The 19341-nt window shown below is 40.7% G+C and overlaps 1 protein-coding gene across 2 annotated transcripts in view; it reads right to left on the bottom strand.

The window, feature by feature from the left end:
- Window positions 1-19122, bottom strand: part of pcdh1a (protocadherin 1a) — a 100267-nt gene extending 81145 nt beyond the window's left edge. For both annotated transcript variants that reach the window (XR_013207103.1, XM_077242913.1), the window contains exons 1-3: window positions 18450-19122; window positions 13627-14445; window positions 10853-13039 (exon numbers count right to left, since the gene is read on the bottom strand). Coding sequence is in view for 1 of the 2 variants with exons in the window: in XM_077242913.1 (XP_077099028.1) it covers window positions 10853-13039; window positions 13627-14418 (2979 nt within the window). In the remaining variant the exon portion in view is untranslated. The remainder of the gene's footprint in view (window positions 1-10852; window positions 13040-13626; window positions 14446-18449) is intronic.
- Between the last annotated feature and the right edge of the window lie 219 nt (window positions 19123-19341).

Here is a 19341-nt window from a genome sequence, read left to right as displayed (position 1 = left end):
GCAAAAGCAGGAGAGAGAATTATGCAACAGCATATCTCCTCTGCACTTTTTTGTAGTTTCGCCCTTTTTTTACCGGTAAGTGGATTATCCTCCAATCCAGGACACAAGAAAATTAATGTTTTCCATCATGACTACGCATAGTTTTCAAAGCCTCGGATATTAAACTAGGCCTTAAACACGGCTGCCGCTGAAGATGTGGGTTGAACAATTTCAGCATAATTGGTTTGCTGGTTTCTCCAAAACTGCACTATGTAGCAGTTCTCTTCAGGGGTGGAGATAAAGATTGGAAGATGTTATTAGGATTTTGACGGGGTCAGGAGTTGAGTCTGCTCGTTGACATCTCAGTACAAGCGAGGCCGTCTTGGGGCTGTCGAGGGGCTTGACTGACAAGCCTCTGACGATGAATGCTGGATTTGAAGAATTGATTTAGATGTATCTTCTTGTTTGTTTGTGCCAGGGTGTGATGCATGATTGAGTCACTGACAGCTCAAAACCGGAGAATTAGAGCACCACGTCAGGGCTGAAGGACTGTTTCTTCATTTCCTGCCATTCTTCCTGTACACAAAGCATGTCCTGTTGATTTCCAATGCAAATTGCAATCATGATAAGAGTATACTTGCAGTAAGTGAAATTAACAGTAGGTTTATAAAAGTAAAGCTCTACAGAGTGCCCCCAGGCGTCTTTTCTGCTGTGACACGTATCATGGCCAAATATGAAACCGCGTTTTCTCTTGGTAGTTTGTAACTTCCATTATATATGAATGAAGCGTCTGAATAATGAAACTTGATTGCAAGTGTAACAACACACCACTGCAAGGCTGTTAAGGTGTGAATGTGTGTGTGAATGTATCCCTCTCTAATGGAACTTAATGGATTGTGTTCATATCTCTACCACTTTAATGGTGTGAGATGTCTGAGAGGCCTTTGTCCTCGCTTCACTCTCTGCAGTTGAAACTTTCCCCCTGACCCACAGGCGAGACTGAGGCCAGTGTCCACTAAACTGATTCCTGTTGGATTTAGAGAGTCAAAAGCAAGTTTCTTGAAAATGCAGTAAAATGACTGCCATTTTTTGGGGTTTCTTCCTCTGACAAATGCATCTTAGACTGGCATGACTCTTCAGGTTGGTTCATGCTGGTTTTATGCTATTCAACCAGGGCTGTGTTTCCCAAAAGCATCGTAAACCTAAGAAGATCGTAAAAACAATCGTACGGATGATTTTAATATTACGGTCTGTTTCCCAAAAGCATCGCAACTTAAGTAGCACTTGAAAATCATCGTAGATCTACGAGTGCTCTGGAGTAATCGTAAATCCCCAAGTGCATCGTACGAAGACAGAGTTATGAGGTCACCTGCGGGACAACCGGCACATTACACATTTAACTTTATTCAAGTGCAATGTGATTATAATATAAGGTTTTGATTGTACTGTATTGTACACTTTATTACTCGTTTTTTGTTTAAATGAATTTATAAATAAAATAATTAAAAAGGGCAGAAAACAACAACAACAAAAATAAATAATTTAATCTAATAATTTTAATCTAAATTAAATGAATGAACAAAAAAAAAATAAAAGGTGTAATATGCTTCAGAGACTGGGGAAATAGGATGAACTAAAAAAATATGTCAATGACTTGCTGACATGCACGAAAACCAGCCATGTAGCCTGTTTCTTGGTTGGCCATCATGTGGTCCCATGCCATCTTTGTCCTTCTCCACCTCTTCATCCTCCTCCCTGTTAAGGACACTCTCATATATCCTGACTACTACAACAAACATTCTCAAATTATCATGTTCTCAAACTGCTGAAATGTTGTGGCTGCAGTCTGGACAACAGAAGATGGAGGCGCTGAGGCCTGGGAGGGTTGTTTGGAGGACTAGGAGATGGTAGATGCTGGGAAATGGCAGATGAAACTGATGGTTCCTCTGAGCATGAAGGACATGACCAGGCTCAGGTTGAGTTACCCCTACTCCTCCATGGATGTCAATTCCACCACAAATGCCATCTGAAGCACTTGTGCCAAGTATTGACAAAGCCTTTTCTTCCTCTGCTGTGAGAAAGGGGAATCATTGGTCCCACCACCTGTTTTATTAAATGTTGTCCTCTGCAGTTCCCTTTTCCTTTTAGCAAGGGTGGCAAAGTCCTGCCACTTCTTCCTGACCTCCTTCCCTGAACTTTTAATGCCCCTAGTTGCAGGCGGTTTTGTAGCAATAATCTCCCAGATTTTTTGTTTTTGTTTTATTTGTATGACTGCCCTTAAACCTGCTGGATAAAATATGCTGTATAGCTCCACCTCCTCTAAAATGACATTAATCTCCTCTTTAAAAAAAACAATTATTTTCTTTGTTTTTTTTGGTTCAGCCAGTTTGCTGGTGTCTCCACCCATAGGTTTGTGCTTTTATAGATTATTGGCCTCTTAGAAAATGCACATAAGATGAAAACAATTAGGCTATACATTTCAAAATACAAGCGTGTGCTACAATTACGAGCGTGACATTTCAGCACTTGACAAACGGACAGCGACTCTAAGTAGGACTTAAAGCACAGCTGCGCATGATCGTGCTAAGTGCGTTTTTGTGAAATGTACGTGAAATGAACACGAACGTTCGTAAAGTCGCTCGTAGAAAATGCTCGTAAGTGCTAAATTCCATCGTTATCGCGAAACGCAGCCCTGGTTAGTTTAGCTGGTCAATCTAGTTATGAAGCCTGGTGGGAAGGTCAACTTCCAAAACATATATTATCAGGGATCCTGTTGGTTTCCTCAGAGCTTGCTGAAATGAATTATTTTTAGCGAAATGGCAAGACATGATCTTCTCAGTCTGTCAAATATGAAAATCATATTAAATAAATGGAAATATATGAGACTCTGGGAATCTTCAGTCTTCGGGAGACTGTTTGCCTTTTTATTTACAGTGTCTTCCATTTTAATATCATCAATACTTCCACATAAGCCTCAGCAAATGCAGAGCTGTTGCCCATTTCTCCATGGCAACACATCGAATGAAGAAATGTGCTTCACAGTTATCATGCAAAGCCCATGACGAGACAATTACATCATGCAAAGTTGATTTTTCATCACACCGAGAGAATGAGTCACTTCATTACTGACACCTCAGAAATCTGATTGGCCTTGTTGGCCTTTGAATGAGCAAAATAACTTATATTTGCATAGTGAAAGATACAGCGAGACAAAGGCAGGGAGACAGAACACAAAATACAGAACTAAAAACTGAAGCAAGAGTACATTGTAAAAAGTCATTATATTTTATCTAGCATACAGTGCTTCTTTGAATCACAGATACTAAAAAATGTGAATTTGTTTGAATCCACATTAAAACCTAAATAAAGTTGCATTCACAAAGAGTTTCATATTGTACAATAGTGACAATGATGCATTTAAATGCACATCAGAGATGTTTCTCTCTTATCAGTGCTCAGAGACAATGTTGCCAAAATTCACTACAAAAACCCAGCATCTAAATATGACAGAAAAAATGCCTAAATAATACCGTACACTCACAAAACACCAAATTATGGTTAGCACTGTGACTCATTGCAATTTTGGAGGGTTTTATATAAAGGACACACACAAAGAGATGTAGGAATTTAGGTATGTGCTTATTTCTTCAATAAACACTCACTGATTGTTTTATATATTTTTTTCAATTCCTGACCCTAATAGACACTGCACGACCGTGCAGAAAAAAAAAAATGGTTGGGAGGAAGCACGAAGCATAATTTTCAGACATGAGTTGGCATCAATAGGTGCATACATTTTTGTTCAAGATCTTGTCTTGACAATGCAAGAGTCAAGCACTCTGTAAAGTCTCCTCCAGCACTTTCAATTAATTTAAGGTCTGGACTTAGAGGCGCCAATTCATGTGTGAAAAAGATTCTTTATGCTCCCTCCCAACCATTCTTTCTCAATTTGAGCCTGATGAATCTTGGCTCCAACAGAATTTTCATTTTTGGGTGAACTATCCCTTTAAAGACAATTCAAGACATTTGTTGACAGACCCTAAAAAAGAAAAAATATATATTTTTTAAACTTTTTTCACCAGTTACTTTTTACACTGTATATCTACCAATGTTAAGGAAAACAAATAAAACCACTCAGATGGGATAGAGGAAGACTGAAAGAAAGGGAATCATCTAAGAGTTACAGCAGCAGGAGAGAAATGGCATAGCACATTATTGAGAGGAGCATTGGTGCTAAGCTGCTTATTGATAAAAGCACTAATCTGCCTGGCGGAAGGTAAAGGAGGCTGGAATGAGCAGTGATAAAATATTTGAGCTAAAGGCAATGCCATCAGGAAGCGGAGCCTCTACATAGCTTTACCTAAAGGAGCTTCTCATTTTTTATTAAGTGTGATTCTGACCATCGGCGGCTCACAGAACGCGTTCCTGTCAGTGAAATGAAACGGGGCACAGAATACAACTACCACTGCCTTTCATCTGCTCAGGTAAACAACTAGAAAGAATTTCACTGTCTATAAGCCTGTCACGATTATTACATAATTAGCTGATCGTGAATGTTGTGCACTTTAAATTCCAATCACATATGACCATCCACATTTATAATAAGCCAAAGTAGAATTGCCATGAAATGTCTTTTTTACAGTACTTTTTATCAATATATCACCATAATATATTATCCAGGTTGGCTGGGTTCCAGTGTTAATGAAAATGGACTATAATGATCACTATTATTTGTATGACAATTGATCATAATTGTGTCAGCCCACCCTATCTATATTCATCCTTATCGTAGCTTTCTCTTTTCATATCATAAGCAAGAATGTAATATGATGTAATCAGAGATGCTGTGCCTCCGGCGCAGTGAAAAAAAATGACATCGCTTCATAAACACCCATGTAGAAAAATGTTTCTCAGACAACATTCACATAAATCAGGCTCCTTGTGGTTGTGTGCAGAAATATATTTGAGAGGAAATGAATCTGACTGTGAACACTTGCATATTACCATAATCATTATCATTATTGTCATCCTCGTCTTCGACGACACTATCATTAGTCGCACATCTGTGTGCTGCTGTGGTGCACTGCGCTTGGCTGTCGAACGGCTCAACAACATCAGCCATCTCCTTTGGTGACAGAGAAACAGTCTCTTGCCAGTGAAGCACCTCCTGGGTTGGGGCTGTAATCCCATTTAACAGGTAATCATTGGGATGTTAGATTAAAATCGCCAACAAAGCATATAAGGACTGGAGCAGAGGCATAAAGATTTACGCAGGCCTTTCCACTACTCAAATCCCAAGTTTTTGAAAGAGTTTATGTCCTTTTGAGATTTAGGTAGAGGGGAGAGAAAAACAGAGTGAGATGATCCAATTCTACTGTGTCAGTTCTGCAGGGCCCATCCCAGTCTGCTTGTCAAGATCATGAGAATCGATTAGCCAAAACTCAAAATGTCATGTCGGTCTCATTTATTTGAAGTAGAGATCAAACAGAGTGGTGATATCTAGTGAATCAGTTTGGCAATAGAACCGGCTTGAACATACTAAAATTGGTTGTTGGCCAAAATGTGGTTTGACTACAAAATGGCAAAGAAAGAACTGTAAAGAACTTTGTGGTTATACAGTCTTATCACTACCGGACAAGATTACTCATTTGGAATATGTCTGCCCAGTGCACTAAATCCCTGAGCACTTGTCTAGGTCAATCGATTCTGAAGTGTCAGCCAAGACCAGTCAGTCCATAAGTGCCTGCAGAGACTTGTTAGTCCCAGAGAGACCCTCTTGTGAGACTCTGTACAAACAAGAATGCATATCTGACCCTTCCTGTTGTATAGATGGCATCTGCCGTGTTGACACAAGTGCACCAGCTGTAGTTGAAATGGAATTGCCTTATTGTGCTAATTTCCCTCAGTATGAGTGATCTCAGTAGAATATCATTGCAAAGTATTTCTTGATAATTGCTTAGTTGTTTGCTCCTGCAGGCTGGGGGAAGGGAGGGTGCCTTGAAATCTCGAATTCCTGTAAGTGCAGCAGTTGTCTTCACGCTGAGCATGAGCCTGTGAGGCCTTCGCACCTGACAGTAGATTGGTCCACTGAGAGGGAGCTGAGTGCCCACAGTATTGTGCTCTAATGAGGAGCAGTCTGAGGGTATTATGGGCTGTATTCACTGAGGGGAGATCTGAGGGGGTATGCGCCAGGTTTGAGGTTTACGGCTGCTTCTGCTATGGATATTAGCCAGAGCTGGGTTGAGCAGATGCTCAAAATGTGGGATTCTGGGAAGGGCCTTGAGGCAGCCTCCATAAAGGCAGGGCTGCCTCACATAGAGAATATGTGAGCAGAAGATGAGCCAAACAAAGAGCAGGGGGCTCTAAAGGTACTGAATATATCTTGGTAGTACCAGGGCTGATTTATGGCCACATTGGATTCGTTATATAGGATGCATAATGTACTAAAGTGAAGAAGAGAAGAGAGAAAGAGAACGAAAGAATGCTCAGCAGAGAGGCAACATTATTCATGGTAGATCCTGTTATCTTAAAGCTTTGCTTGCCAGAGAATATAAGACATGTGTGGTAGATATGAAGATAAGGAGATTGAGTGGAGATAGCAGGAAAAGGCTTGGAGCTATTTTTCAGCTACAATGCTTCGCTAGCCTTCACTTCACTGCTTTTACTTAGTTTTGCCATACCCTGGATGGTAAAAGCAGTACTGACAGAGTAAGGGTGAGCTGATCTTAAATAAAATCATAGTATGAGAATTTTTTTTAACATGCTATCTGTATTGTCTGACTGTATCACAATACTTATTTTAGCTGCGAAAGCAAATAAAAAATGGATTAGAGAATTAAAGGTGAAGTGTGATATTTCTGCACCATTAGCTGCATCATACATAATTGTAAACGGTTTAAGCGACCCGGCTGGATATAATATAATGGTTGAGCAAATACGTTTGGGAGAAAAGTAACCCATTTGTCCAACCAGTAAGGCAGTGTTTTAAACTTGTTAAAGGTGGGGAATGTGATTCTCTTTTTTGTCCATTTTTTCAAAATAACTTGAAATCCTATTCCTAACCCACTTACAGCCACTGAGTTAGAAGCACTGAAATGAAAATTAAGCAATTTAATCATCTGTGGAACGGGCAGGACTCGAAAAACTCCAGCCAATCATTTCCAAGACCACCTAGAATCATTGGACAATAAGTTCGTCAATCAAACGGTCGTACCACACCCCCCTCCCCCCAGCGCGACCCCCTTCGTGCACATACTCAAAGCTTGTGACACATTCGCATCTTGTCAGTAAAGTCGGTTCCAATTATTAGTAGTGAATCGTCATTACAATCACTCGCGCATCTGAGTTTTCGTTCTTGCATGATTGCGCGTCCATGTTCTTTAAATGGGTGGAGTCAGGGCCAGCGTTGGAGGAAAGAAGGTAGGACCATTTGAATTGTGTATTTTCAAAATCTGCCGGACGTTTTCCAAATCACATACCCCACCTTTAAGGGCAAACATTGTTTTTGGAGTTGTGTTTGAATAACACAACGAATTCTTAACATTTACATCATGCAAATTATTGGTCAATGATGCCTTTAAAAGCCCCGCTTGAGCTGTGTGAGCTGAAGCTGACCAGTGAAAACTGAAGCGCTTTGTTAGACTCAAACCCAAAAGCATCCAACACATATTTAAATTAATCAGATTTATCTAAATAGAATATTACAACTACTGTAACATCTGCATGTAACATCTTAGTGAATTTGTGCATTAGCATTAATTGCAAGTCAGAATGTGAAAGTCAGTTATGAATTTAGTTTGTCATTTAGGAAATTTAAGTTATAAAATAATTGTTTTTTTCATTTACATTTAAAAAAATATAATAAAAAAAACAGTGCAACATTGTGACTGCATCTAGTTCAATTCTACTGCACATAGTGACACACAAAGGGAATCAAACAATCAAACTGTTTTATGAGTGTTCTCCCAACACACTGGCTCTTGCAAGGCTAAGAGATGTGTTTCCCCAATAAAAGCGCACCCCAAAATCCAACCTGAATCCCTATCTCCCAATCCTCCTCCCTCCAGTTGGAGATGAAGGGCAGCCCATGGTAAAGAGAGGGGGAAAGGGAGTGTTATCTCCATCTAATAAGGCATTTTAATTGTATGGATTTAATTTAAGCACAGATTTACAGCTTCACAAGCTCTCATCACGCCCATTTAAAAATAACTGGGAAGGTCTCTCCCTTGATCCCGACTGTGCGCTAATGTCTCTCACTCAAGGCTGTTCCGGAGAGAGAGGAACACGTCACTAAAAAGGTGTTAGATCTTTGCCATGACCAAGCTAATTATCAGCACTGTACTGGATAAATCCATACAGTCACCTCGGTAACTGTCACACAATCTAACACATTTGGAGGTTATAAGGAGAAAGTTTTGGGAAGATCCATGAACTGTGAAAGACACATGCACAAACTTACCACACAGCAACACATTTAAACAAATCTCTCCTCACGGTGTCAGACCATGCCCCTGTGAATTGAGCATTGAGGTTTTTTTTCACACCCCAGGATAAGTCTTTCCGAACAAACAAACTCCTCTTAATGAGTTTTTTTACTGACCAGGAAGGAAAGCAGTGAAGCCAGTCATCACGCTCAATCCTCACTGGCAATAAATGGCAAACAAGGCCACTGTGTTTACACTCATCAGAGCTTAAAGTGGGAGAGCTTGAGCCGAGGCTGTCACACGCACCTGAGCACATTGCCACATGCAACGGTGTGTCACCTGAGTCATCGGTGAGCGTATTACCATTCGCTCTGTCATTCTCCACTCTGCACATCTGTCACTCACTTTGGCTGAGATTTAATTTTTTTTATTTTGGTCAATCTGTTAAGCCTGATGTGGGTTTTGGATGGGATGTAGGGAGTTTCCTCACAAGTTCACATCTGCCAAGAGATGTCACATGAGTCAACATCATTCCCTTGTTTATATGCCTATCAGTTAACTCTCACAGATACAAATATCCATTTATGTAATGCATGTCGTCAAGCGGGAATCTGATCAAATAGGCTGACTTGCTGAAACCAGTCCACACACAGGAACCTCAGCCCACATTCACACAAACGGATTACATGAGTGCATGCAGAAAACTAGAAGTACACACACACAAACAATACACAGCAATGCAGCACACTCTCCATAGCTGGAGTCTATTGTCACTTCCATGCCATATGCTGTCCATCACGGTGTGGGAGATGCCGTGGGTAACTATTCTCCCCAGTCTGTGAGTCTGCAAGGCCTGCACTCACCCTGACTGTCATCTAGCATCTGCTGGCTTTATCAAACACCAGACTGGTACTGACGGAGTCAGGACCCATGTGCCCTTGCTTTCCGTCTCCTCTGCCCAGTAAACTTTACTACCACTCTCACCGGATATTATACTCAATTTTAAATTTGTCACATTTCCCCTCAATCCACATCATAGAACCAATAGACCCCTTTTCAGTTGGTAAACATGATGACGTTTTTATGTGGGCGGAGCTTAGGTGGTGGCAGAACGACCCCTCTGGTCGCTTCACTAACGCTAGTTTGCTCACTGTCCAGGACTGCGATTGTTATTTGCAAAAGTTAATTTTAAAGGACGGAACCAGATTGGCCGACCCATACACACTCAGTCAATGGACGATCTGACAGAATTAACGTTACCTCGGGTGAGTGGCCTGCCTTCTATAGATAAACCGAGCGTAATGACAAACTGAGGGCATTTAAATCTTTAGATGCCTATAACTATGTGATGAATGGTCTTGACTTGTGGCAACATTACATTGCGTGGTCCTGCCCAGCGCCAAGGCCAGAAGATGACAATGTAAAGTGACATTACAGTGCAATTTTAATGATGTGAATATTTTCTAGAAATAAAATTATTTTTATGTATTAAAATTATATTAATTATCTATGTATTTGATTATTCTTTCTTACCAGGTTCTTCAAAAAGGCTATCACAATCAATCACAACAACGTATAGGCCTACATACAATCATAGATGATTCACAAATAATCACAATAATTTAGAAAACATTATCTGATAAAATTTCAAATTGGATCCTGTAGGTGATTCTTGCATCCGGAAACACAAGAAGATGACATTTAATAAAAATAAAAATAATTTAAGATCCTTATTATGTAGCCGAATCTGTGCTGGTTTGTATTGGCCGCCTCCAGTTTTCACTTTGTTTTGCCTCCAGCTAACGCCGTGAAGTAATTGTGACGTCGGCGGAAAAGGGGTCTATTGGTTTACACGGAAATTAACATGCTGAATAGGTCAAATTGAAATTCCATCTGAGTCAAAGAAAATGGCTTTGGACTTGTTCAATAGCAGCAGGTCAGATGGGCACCTCTCACTGGGTAGATCAGATTACATTAGAAATCAGAGAAGCATGGACTCTAGCAAATATGCCAATTTTACACTCAACCACCATACACTGTACATCAAGTACAATGAAATCATTTCATGACTGAACCTTTGTAATTGTCTATTCACAAAGTAAATTGAAGTGCATTTTCAGACAGTGAATTGGTGACCAGAGCATACAGGGAGCATGATGTAATACAAGAGTCATTTTTGACATCTTTCAAACAGACAGATTCTTGTATGCCAAGATGCACTTTTCATATTATACACTGGGAATTCAGGGAACACACTTATTAAAAGGAGAATAATATTTGATATATATATATATATATATATATATATATATATAATGTTCATATATCAACACCCATTATTTTAGCACAAGTAACAATGTTAGAATGACCCATATTAGTAATTGCAAAACCCATTTTTCCCCATCACCGCATTATACATATAAAATCAGAAAAAGAAAAAGATTTGGTACCGTTTTTGTGCTGTATTTTGGTGGATTGGTCTTGTAGCTGTAATCCGAGTACTGGTCTGAGCCGGTGGAGTTGTCATCACCGCCTGTTCCCACAAAGGTGTTGGCAGCAGGGAGCTCCTGGACAGCCTGATGCTTTTGGGAGGCAGATGGGGACTGGGCCTGGAGCTGGATGGAGGGTAATGGGGAATTGGAACGGTAGTGCCTGCCTAGGTCAGGGCTTCCAGGCGGATATGTCAGAGGCAAATGGATCCTGGGGCTGTCGTTGACCCCATCAAGGTTAAATTTCAGACTCTTTTGAAGGCTGACTTCCTCATCCTCTCCAAGAGGTTTAGGGGACTTTGGTGGCTTACCTTTTTTACCCTTTCTCCCCTTGCCACTTTTTGGCCCTTGCTTGGGGGCATACAAATCTTTGGTCTCCTTCTTGCCAGCCTGATAACCACTCTTTGCTTCTCTTTGAAGGCGATGCCTGATGAAGACCACCACAACAATCACAGTGACCACTCCTGCCACTCCTGCTAAACTGCCATATACAATGTTGCTTCTCTGGGCAGCCAAACCATAATCTGGGTCACCTGCAATGTCCATGTCCAGTGGGGTGTACAAACTGTGCCCCACAAGTGCTTCCACATGACTTACATTAGCAATGGTTTCATTTACATAAATGTGTACCAAGGCAATAGCATGGCGGGATGGTTTGCCTCTGTCACTCACTTTTACCACCAGTCGATGCAGACCACTATGTTTTCGAGTTAGCTCCTTTGATAGTGTGATCTCGCCATTAGATGGAGAGATGTAAAAAAGGTCATGTGGATTTCCCCCAGCAATGCTGTATACTAGCTCAGCATTGGAACCTGAATCAATGTCCTCAGCTTCCACCACTTCTACAACACTGTCTGGAGCAGCCATGGGAGAAAGACGCATAAAGGATGAGTTAGATGGTTTAGTGACAACCGGTGCATTATCATTCTCATCGAGAACATTGATGGTCACTCCAACGTAGGAGGACCTGGATGGGTCCCCTCCATCTACAGCTTTCAACCGGAATGTGTAACTGCTCTCTTTCTCTCTGTCAAATGAGATACTGGACAGAATAGTGCCAGTACCATTCTGGATCACGAATTTGCCCACATCCGGTTCCACAAAAAGTTGCACTTGAGCATTCTCACCCTCGTCCATATCCTGTACTGTTACCATACCAACAGGGCTAAGAGGTGGCATGTTCTCCAAGACTGAGAAGCTATAGCCACTCAGCATGAATTTAGGATCGTTGTCATTCCGATCAAGTACTTTGATTACAACTGTGGCAGTACCCCTGTGACTCGGAACCCCTTTATCAGCTGCAGTAACACGGAACTCATAGCGCTCCTTGTGCTCGCGATCAAGAGGGCTTCGAGCACGTACTTCGCCTGAGCTGGGGTCAATCTCAAAAAGCCCCCTTGTTGAAGAGTCCGCAATAATGCTATAGACAAGCTCTGCATTTGTGCCACTGTCTGCATCTGAGGCAACTACATCAAGCACTTTTTCTCTTGGTTGGTTCTCCTCAGCAAACTCAACTTCAAACAGGGTTGGTGAGAAAATCGGGGAATTGTCATTTGTGTCAGTGACTTGTACTCTCAGTGAGTTAGTGCTGGACAGAGCTGGATTGCCTGAATCCACTGCCACTATCTCCACCCGGTAGTCCCTAACTCTTTCATAGTCCAGGGGTGTTGTGGTCTGCAGAAAGTACTTCCTCTTGTTGTCAACTGATGAATCACTGGCTGGCCGAAGCTGGAAAGGAACATCACCTGCAACCACACATGTCACCACGGCATTCTCTCCCTCGTCCTTGTCTGAAACCTGTACCAATGCCACTGCTGTGCCAACTGGCATATCCTCTGAAATGTTTGCTACTCCATCACTATGGGTCACAAGACCAATGCCTCGAATCTCCACTGCTGGTGCATTGTCATTCTGGTCCGTCACATCAATAGAAACATACGTTTTAGAACTTTTGGGTGAGGGACCTTTGTCTCGTGCAACGACGTAAAATTTCAAATTGTTGACCTCCTCACGATCCAACGGGCCTTTGACATATATGATGCCTGATGAGCGGTCTATCCGGAGTAGTTTTGGCACAGGATCAATGGACTGATGTAATGTGTATTCAATCTCGCCATTAGGACCCATGTCTGAATCATTAGCCCTCACCTGCAATAAATGTGAAAAATATGAAATAAATTGGACTGAAATAAATGAGAATCTAAAACTCTAAAATAACAACAAAATCAAGACAATCTACAAAAATAGGACAAGACTGCAAAACAACATTCATTAGACATTGGGCAGTAAATATTGGGTATTTGAACACAGGGAATCTATTTATATTAAAAAACTGGGAACATAGTCAGAGTATTGCATAACAGGATTTCTGGGGCATAGACTATCTATAGAGAGTGGGGTTCCTTAAAAACAAACTATACAGATCATCAGATCATCTCAATAATCTCTTTAAAATTAATCTACAATAGTTTATAGTAATTTATCTACTTGTTTATTTTTTAACCAAATTAGTGTGTGATGTGATGATCAAAATTGATTATTCTAATAATTTAAGAAAGTGAATGTGGTAAGTCAGGCCCCGCTCCATTGATGTAAAGCATCAAAGTGAAGAACAGACAGCTGGGAGGTTGGGACAGCAGTGCTCATTAAGATTTCACACTCAGGCATGATGCAATAGACAATTTATCTTGCCTTGTTTGGATCTAAAGGTTGGCTTAGCATGTTTGCCATTTTACCTGTAACACAGAGTGTCCGATTGGGCTGTTCTCTGCAACCTCTGCTTCGTAGGAGGATTTTTCAAATGTGGGTGCATTGTCATTAGCATCAGCAATGACAACTCTCAGCAAGGCACTGCTGTAGCGAGGTGGATTGCCTCCATCTACAGCTTTGATGGTGAGGTCATAGGAGTCTTTTAGCTCTCGATCAAGACTTCCCAACACAATGAGTTGAGGCAATTTTTCACCTCGGTCCTCTGCAACTTGCAGACCAAAGAGTGCTACAGCCTCTGGTCCTGCCGTTAAGGTGTAGTCAGCTACTCCATTCCTCTCTGTATCTTTGTCAGTGGCCAGTGGAATTGAAAAGAGTGACCCCATGTGGGTGTTCTCTGGAACTGAAAGGGTAAGGACAGGTGAGGGGAATTGTGGTGTGTTATCATTGATATCCTGTACTTCAATCCTTCCCTCTATCAGCCGTGGACTCTGATTTTGAATAAGGTCTGTGACGGACACCTCAAACTCCAGAAAGCAGGGCTTGCCTTTATTACGACAATCCTTCAGTGTCTCTCTGTCTATGGGGATCTCAGTGGTAAAGATATCTCCAGTTTTTCCATCCACCCGCAGATAGGGAGCGCCCACCTCCAGTTTGTACAGGTGTCCAGTGTCTGGTAGCCCCTGGTCAGCTGCCAGACTGCCAATCAGTGTGCTTGGAGGCTGTTCCTCATGTACGCGGTATAGAATGCCAACCACTGCACCGCTCAGCAAGTCCAGTAACAGTCCCCACAGCAGAAACAACACCACAGGGAGATCCATGGGCCCTCGGAGATATAACACCTCAGTCTGCAAAACAGTGTGAAAAACATGTTAAATCATAAACAAGTGTGTCACACGGTACTCATTTGAATAAACAGAGAAAAACAAACATCCTTTTTTCTTTTATTTTAACTTACTTTACTGTTGATGGACTAGCCATGGGTAAAACAGAATTCACACAGCACACACTGTTTTGTGTACACATTGTAAGCACTAAATCCAAGGCTAAGAGTTGTAAAAGCTCTCCGGAAAATGGCTCTTCCCCCGACACCACTAAAAGCATCCTCTCTCATTATCTTACATTATTTATCACCCTCATTTTTGAGCAGACAATTACTTGTATGTGACGAAAGGAAACGAAAGCCTACTGTACAAATGTCGTTCATAAAGGTGTTTGAAACCATGTTAATGTTTTCAACTTCAGCCAATGATTAAGTAGCATAACTGCTACAACAATGCTTCTTTGCTTAAATCAGGAAGTTAAATCATCCCTATTAATACCACACAGGAAAATATTAATTAGCAACCTTTTCAATGCCTGTCCAAGCTAAGCTGCTTTTGAAAATTAATGATTTAGAACACGTAATAGGACACATCTTAATGGGCTTTTTAATATGAAGGCATGGGTTACTGTTAGGCTCAAAACAACAGCTCAGCAAGCTTTGTACTATTTGCAACATAAATTAAACTATCTTATATGCAGTTTATAATGCACTTTCCTCAACATACCCTTAATCCAATACATATTCACAGCCAGTGATGGGGCTATTATATTGGATGACTTCCCTTTAATGAAGGTTACACGCATTTGATTGGCCCATAACGTAAATTAGGCAGTTTCTCAATGCAAAGTGCTGATGAGACAAAAGGTACTAAGAAGACTGCTAATACAGCAAAGGAACCATTCAACATCACAGAAAGTAGTCTGAAAGATTCCCTTTGGAAACACTGGTATATTAAGACGCTGCACTCCCAGGTCACAGAGCACCTAAAGGCCAGCCCTTATCTCAAAGTACAGATTTAGTCAAGACAGAGGAAAAATATCTTTCCTATCATGGCTCACAAGTTTAAGGCTAATTTACACACTGTAATGCTCATGTTTGATTTTCAACCTGCTAGGCCTCCTCATTAATCACTATCCTGTAGTTTAGCATCTGCTTTGATCTGTATTCCCCTGGATCCAGGTTTCTCTCCTTTTTAAGCACCGAATGATTTTAGAGTTGAATTATTTTCTGAGGTATTGTGCCTTTAAAGGACAGTGGACAGTTTTTTGAGCTGTGGCACTTAATGCTGTGGCCTTTAGAGACTCTATGTTTATATGCAAAACAGCCATGTAACGTCTAAAATGGAGCATGAGTCAAAACAGAATCAATACAGGGTTTGCAAGCGGCCATGATCCAAAGGAAAGTAAATAAGTGTTATACAAAATAGCTAAACACAAGAATGCATAGAAATCCAATCAGAAATCCAATTCCTCTGTATCTGTTAAGATTGGGAGTGCAGCGTATTGATGCACTAATTGCCCAGGTATTGATGTGTCCTCTTTTTGCATTTGCAGGGCAGCCTCCTGTCGATGTAGCTGTGCTGATAGTGTATAGGGTAAAAACATGATTAGGGACTGTGGCATAAAGCACTGCCTCTGAAGGCCCAGGCAATAACTTGCACTCATGGCAGTGGTAAGGAGGACCCTAGTAATGTGGTAAGACTTAAACATTGAATCTACTGCTATAGAATAGATGTGTGAAAATACTCATAACGGTTAGTATATGTTGTATATACTATATGCCATTTTGCAGCTTTTATGTGCATTATGGGTTTTTTTTTCGGAGTTTTTTCAGAATTTATAAACCTGAAAAGGCTTTAAGTATGCTGCTGCAAATCATTGGCTAGTACATGTCATTATTTGTAACCACACAGTTTAAACTGAATAGAAATCCACAGACGCTGCACTGCCCTACAGAGACAAAGCACAATAACTAGACATTTTATCAAAAGTGGGTTTTGACTGAAATTGGGTCTCTTAGTCAATGGTCTGTCCTCTGACAGACAGGCTTGGCTGAACTATCCACAGATTCATAGAAAACTGTGTATAAATATCAATCAAAAAACGTTGAAGCTATTTCCTCAGTTCCAGCATTGACGTATTTATTGCATTTTGCATTTGTAGAGTGGTTCACAGGGAAGTGATACCATTTTGTAGAAGAAATGTGTAAGGGGTAGGTTCACTTGCTAGCTTGCTTCCATTGACAGGTTGTAGAAGCCATTGGCATGTTTTCCCTCCCTCAACATGCACAACAAATTGACACAGATTCATACATGAATCCAGCAAATCATAAAAATGATATTTAAAATGTAACACACGACAACGCTCTTTACATAAGAGACTCTTCAAACACCCCAAGAGCATAATCACTTAATCTCATCCTGATACGAGTCTACAAACACTCAACAAACTATTTAAGGGCTGTTGATTTTCAACTCAGAGTACCTCATGAACAAAAGGTTGTTATAATAGCTCTGAACTCAAGTGTAAGCACCAGAAAACATGTGGATGAAAACATTAAATATACAAAGAACAGAACATATGCTCACTATGAACTAGCTCTCTAGTGAACGCTGGTACACCTAGACAATCTAAAACCAGGCAAATTCAGCCAGTGTATCTCACACAGCGCTGAGAATATTCAGAGGTCTGTTGAAATTACAGCACAAGCACTTTCAGACTTGTAATTCCAAGCCTTGCTTACACTGCACAATATACCTGCAACAATTTCAGAAATTAACATGGGTGAACTCCACCCTAAACAAGTTCGGAAGTCATTCTCGCTCTGCTCTTGAGACTGATAGTTCATGCAGACATTTCATTTTCCCTGAAGTATTGTGACCTTTTATTTTTCAGCAGTGCTGTAAATCATCTGTTATTACATTCATTCAGGTTCAACAGGTTTAGCATTTCAACTCAGTCCAATTAAATCAGTTACCCACTTTTGTCCAACCTATGGACAAACTGAATTCCGTAATGACTGTTTAAGATCATACACTATGTTTTTCTTCTTCTTTTTGGAAAGAAAGAAATATAAGTTTTGGACCAACACAGGATTTTTTAAATATCCTTTGCATATGGTCATTAAGAATAGAATAATTTCTTATTTGATAACTGCAAAACAAATTGTTTTATTTATGTTATTGATGTATGTAACAGTATATGCAACAATTACTAATAACAACAATAATTATTATTAATATTATCATCATCATCATCATCTTCTTGGGGCTAGGAAAGGATTATATATTTATTTATTCTTTTTTTTTTAAAACCCCCATTTTGTAGATACACATCATCCTTTCCTTCGAGCTCAGAGGGGGTTGTGGGTGGAGATGGTGAAAGGGGGAATCCTGTAATCAGCCTTACAGGGATTTGACCAAACATTGATCCTGCTGTTGACCCAGCCAACCCAGGTGGGCGCTCCACTGCGATTTCCTTTATATCTGCAGCCTTGTAGAATACAATCTAACCCTGTGCGGCTAGATGGCGAGTTTTTAAACGACAATAATGTTATACATGACTTGCAGTTGCGCGCAGCAAACAGTAGCAGCATTCAACTGGTCGTTCGTCAACTATCTTTATCACAGCTGGATTACGAATAAATGTTCTGCAGCTTAAAATGCGTAGCAAAAAAATCTGCAGAACCGTTTACTGCGCTATTTAATAAGATTCCTGAATTCGCGTCGCGTCGACTAAAGCGGTAACAAACAAGTGCCATTTGCTTATTTGTATATTTAAACATAAGCAGCCCGATTGATTCTGGAAAATATAAATGCCATCCGAATTTGGTCAAAATATCGAAATAATAAGGGCTCGCGCACAAATCACTGACATATGGGCTACATTTTCTTTCAAAACGCCTGTTGTTTCTGCAATGGCATATCACCGTGGTGTGTCGAATATTTAAATGTGACCTATCGACATATCGAACCTTCACCTCAGTTTTATTCATTTTCCAGTGGCGACAATAAAGTTCGTTGCCTACCTTCGTCGATCACTTTTTTTTCCTGCCAAGACCGAGGCTTCTCGTCTGAGGATCAACTACAGCTGATGTTTCCTTCGAGATTACACGGACCCCTAAACACCTGATTTAAAGAATCCACACATCAAGAAAACATCAAATCCTTCCGTTGGAAAACAATCCATAAGTAGTCGCGCTATTTTCCACGCCATTCCCACGACTCCGCGTCAGTTTGATAACGTCGACACTCATTTAAGTGTTAATGAATGAGAAATTACGGCTGATGATGACTGTTCAAATGTCTTTGCGGTTGTTTCTCAACACAGAAACGGTTCTAAACCGAGCAGCTTCCTCCCGTTTCAGTCCATAAATCCTCAAACACTCGTTTTAGGAGAGTGCAGCTTCTCACAAAATTTGATAGCGCTCCTCGTTATTTTTCTACCGAATGATACCATAATCTACCGGAAATAATGTAAAAATGTAACAGTACATGGCATAACGTATCGATTCGGGTTTTTCCCCCTTCGCTTTCCTCAGAAGTAGACTATCAACGTAGTTTTGGCACAAGGTTCTTCTCTGCACAGGGTTAATCCTGCATTTCTATGCATGTGAGAGAGTGAGTGGAGAGATTTCTCAGCACCGCGCGCTGTTCCCCTCTAGAAGCGCGCACATGCGGACGCGCAGAGCGAGAGGAGGTGGGGCTCTCGCGCGCCACAGGCTGTTTGATGAAAAAGGCACAATTTGGTTAGAAAAATGGTATAATTGTTAATAGCCTAATATACATGGCACATATCTGTTTTTATTGTGTTTCATTGCTTCCTATTAGCGGGGTTTTTAGAGTCGGAATATTTCAATGAATTGTCTGAACTGGTTCACAAAACCAGAATCTGACTGAATCGGTCTGAGCAGTTTACGA

The sequence above is a fragment of the Siphateles boraxobius genome, unplaced genomic scaffold (genome assembly GCF_051911475.1).
Source record: "Siphateles boraxobius isolate OS27281-9 unplaced genomic scaffold, OSU_SipBor_1 25, whole genome shotgun sequence".
NCBI lineage: Eukaryota > Metazoa > Chordata > Actinopteri > Cypriniformes > Leuciscidae > Siphateles > Siphateles boraxobius.
Note: the sequence above shows the minus strand (reverse complement) of the source record. Positions and strands in the feature narration are given on the sequence as shown.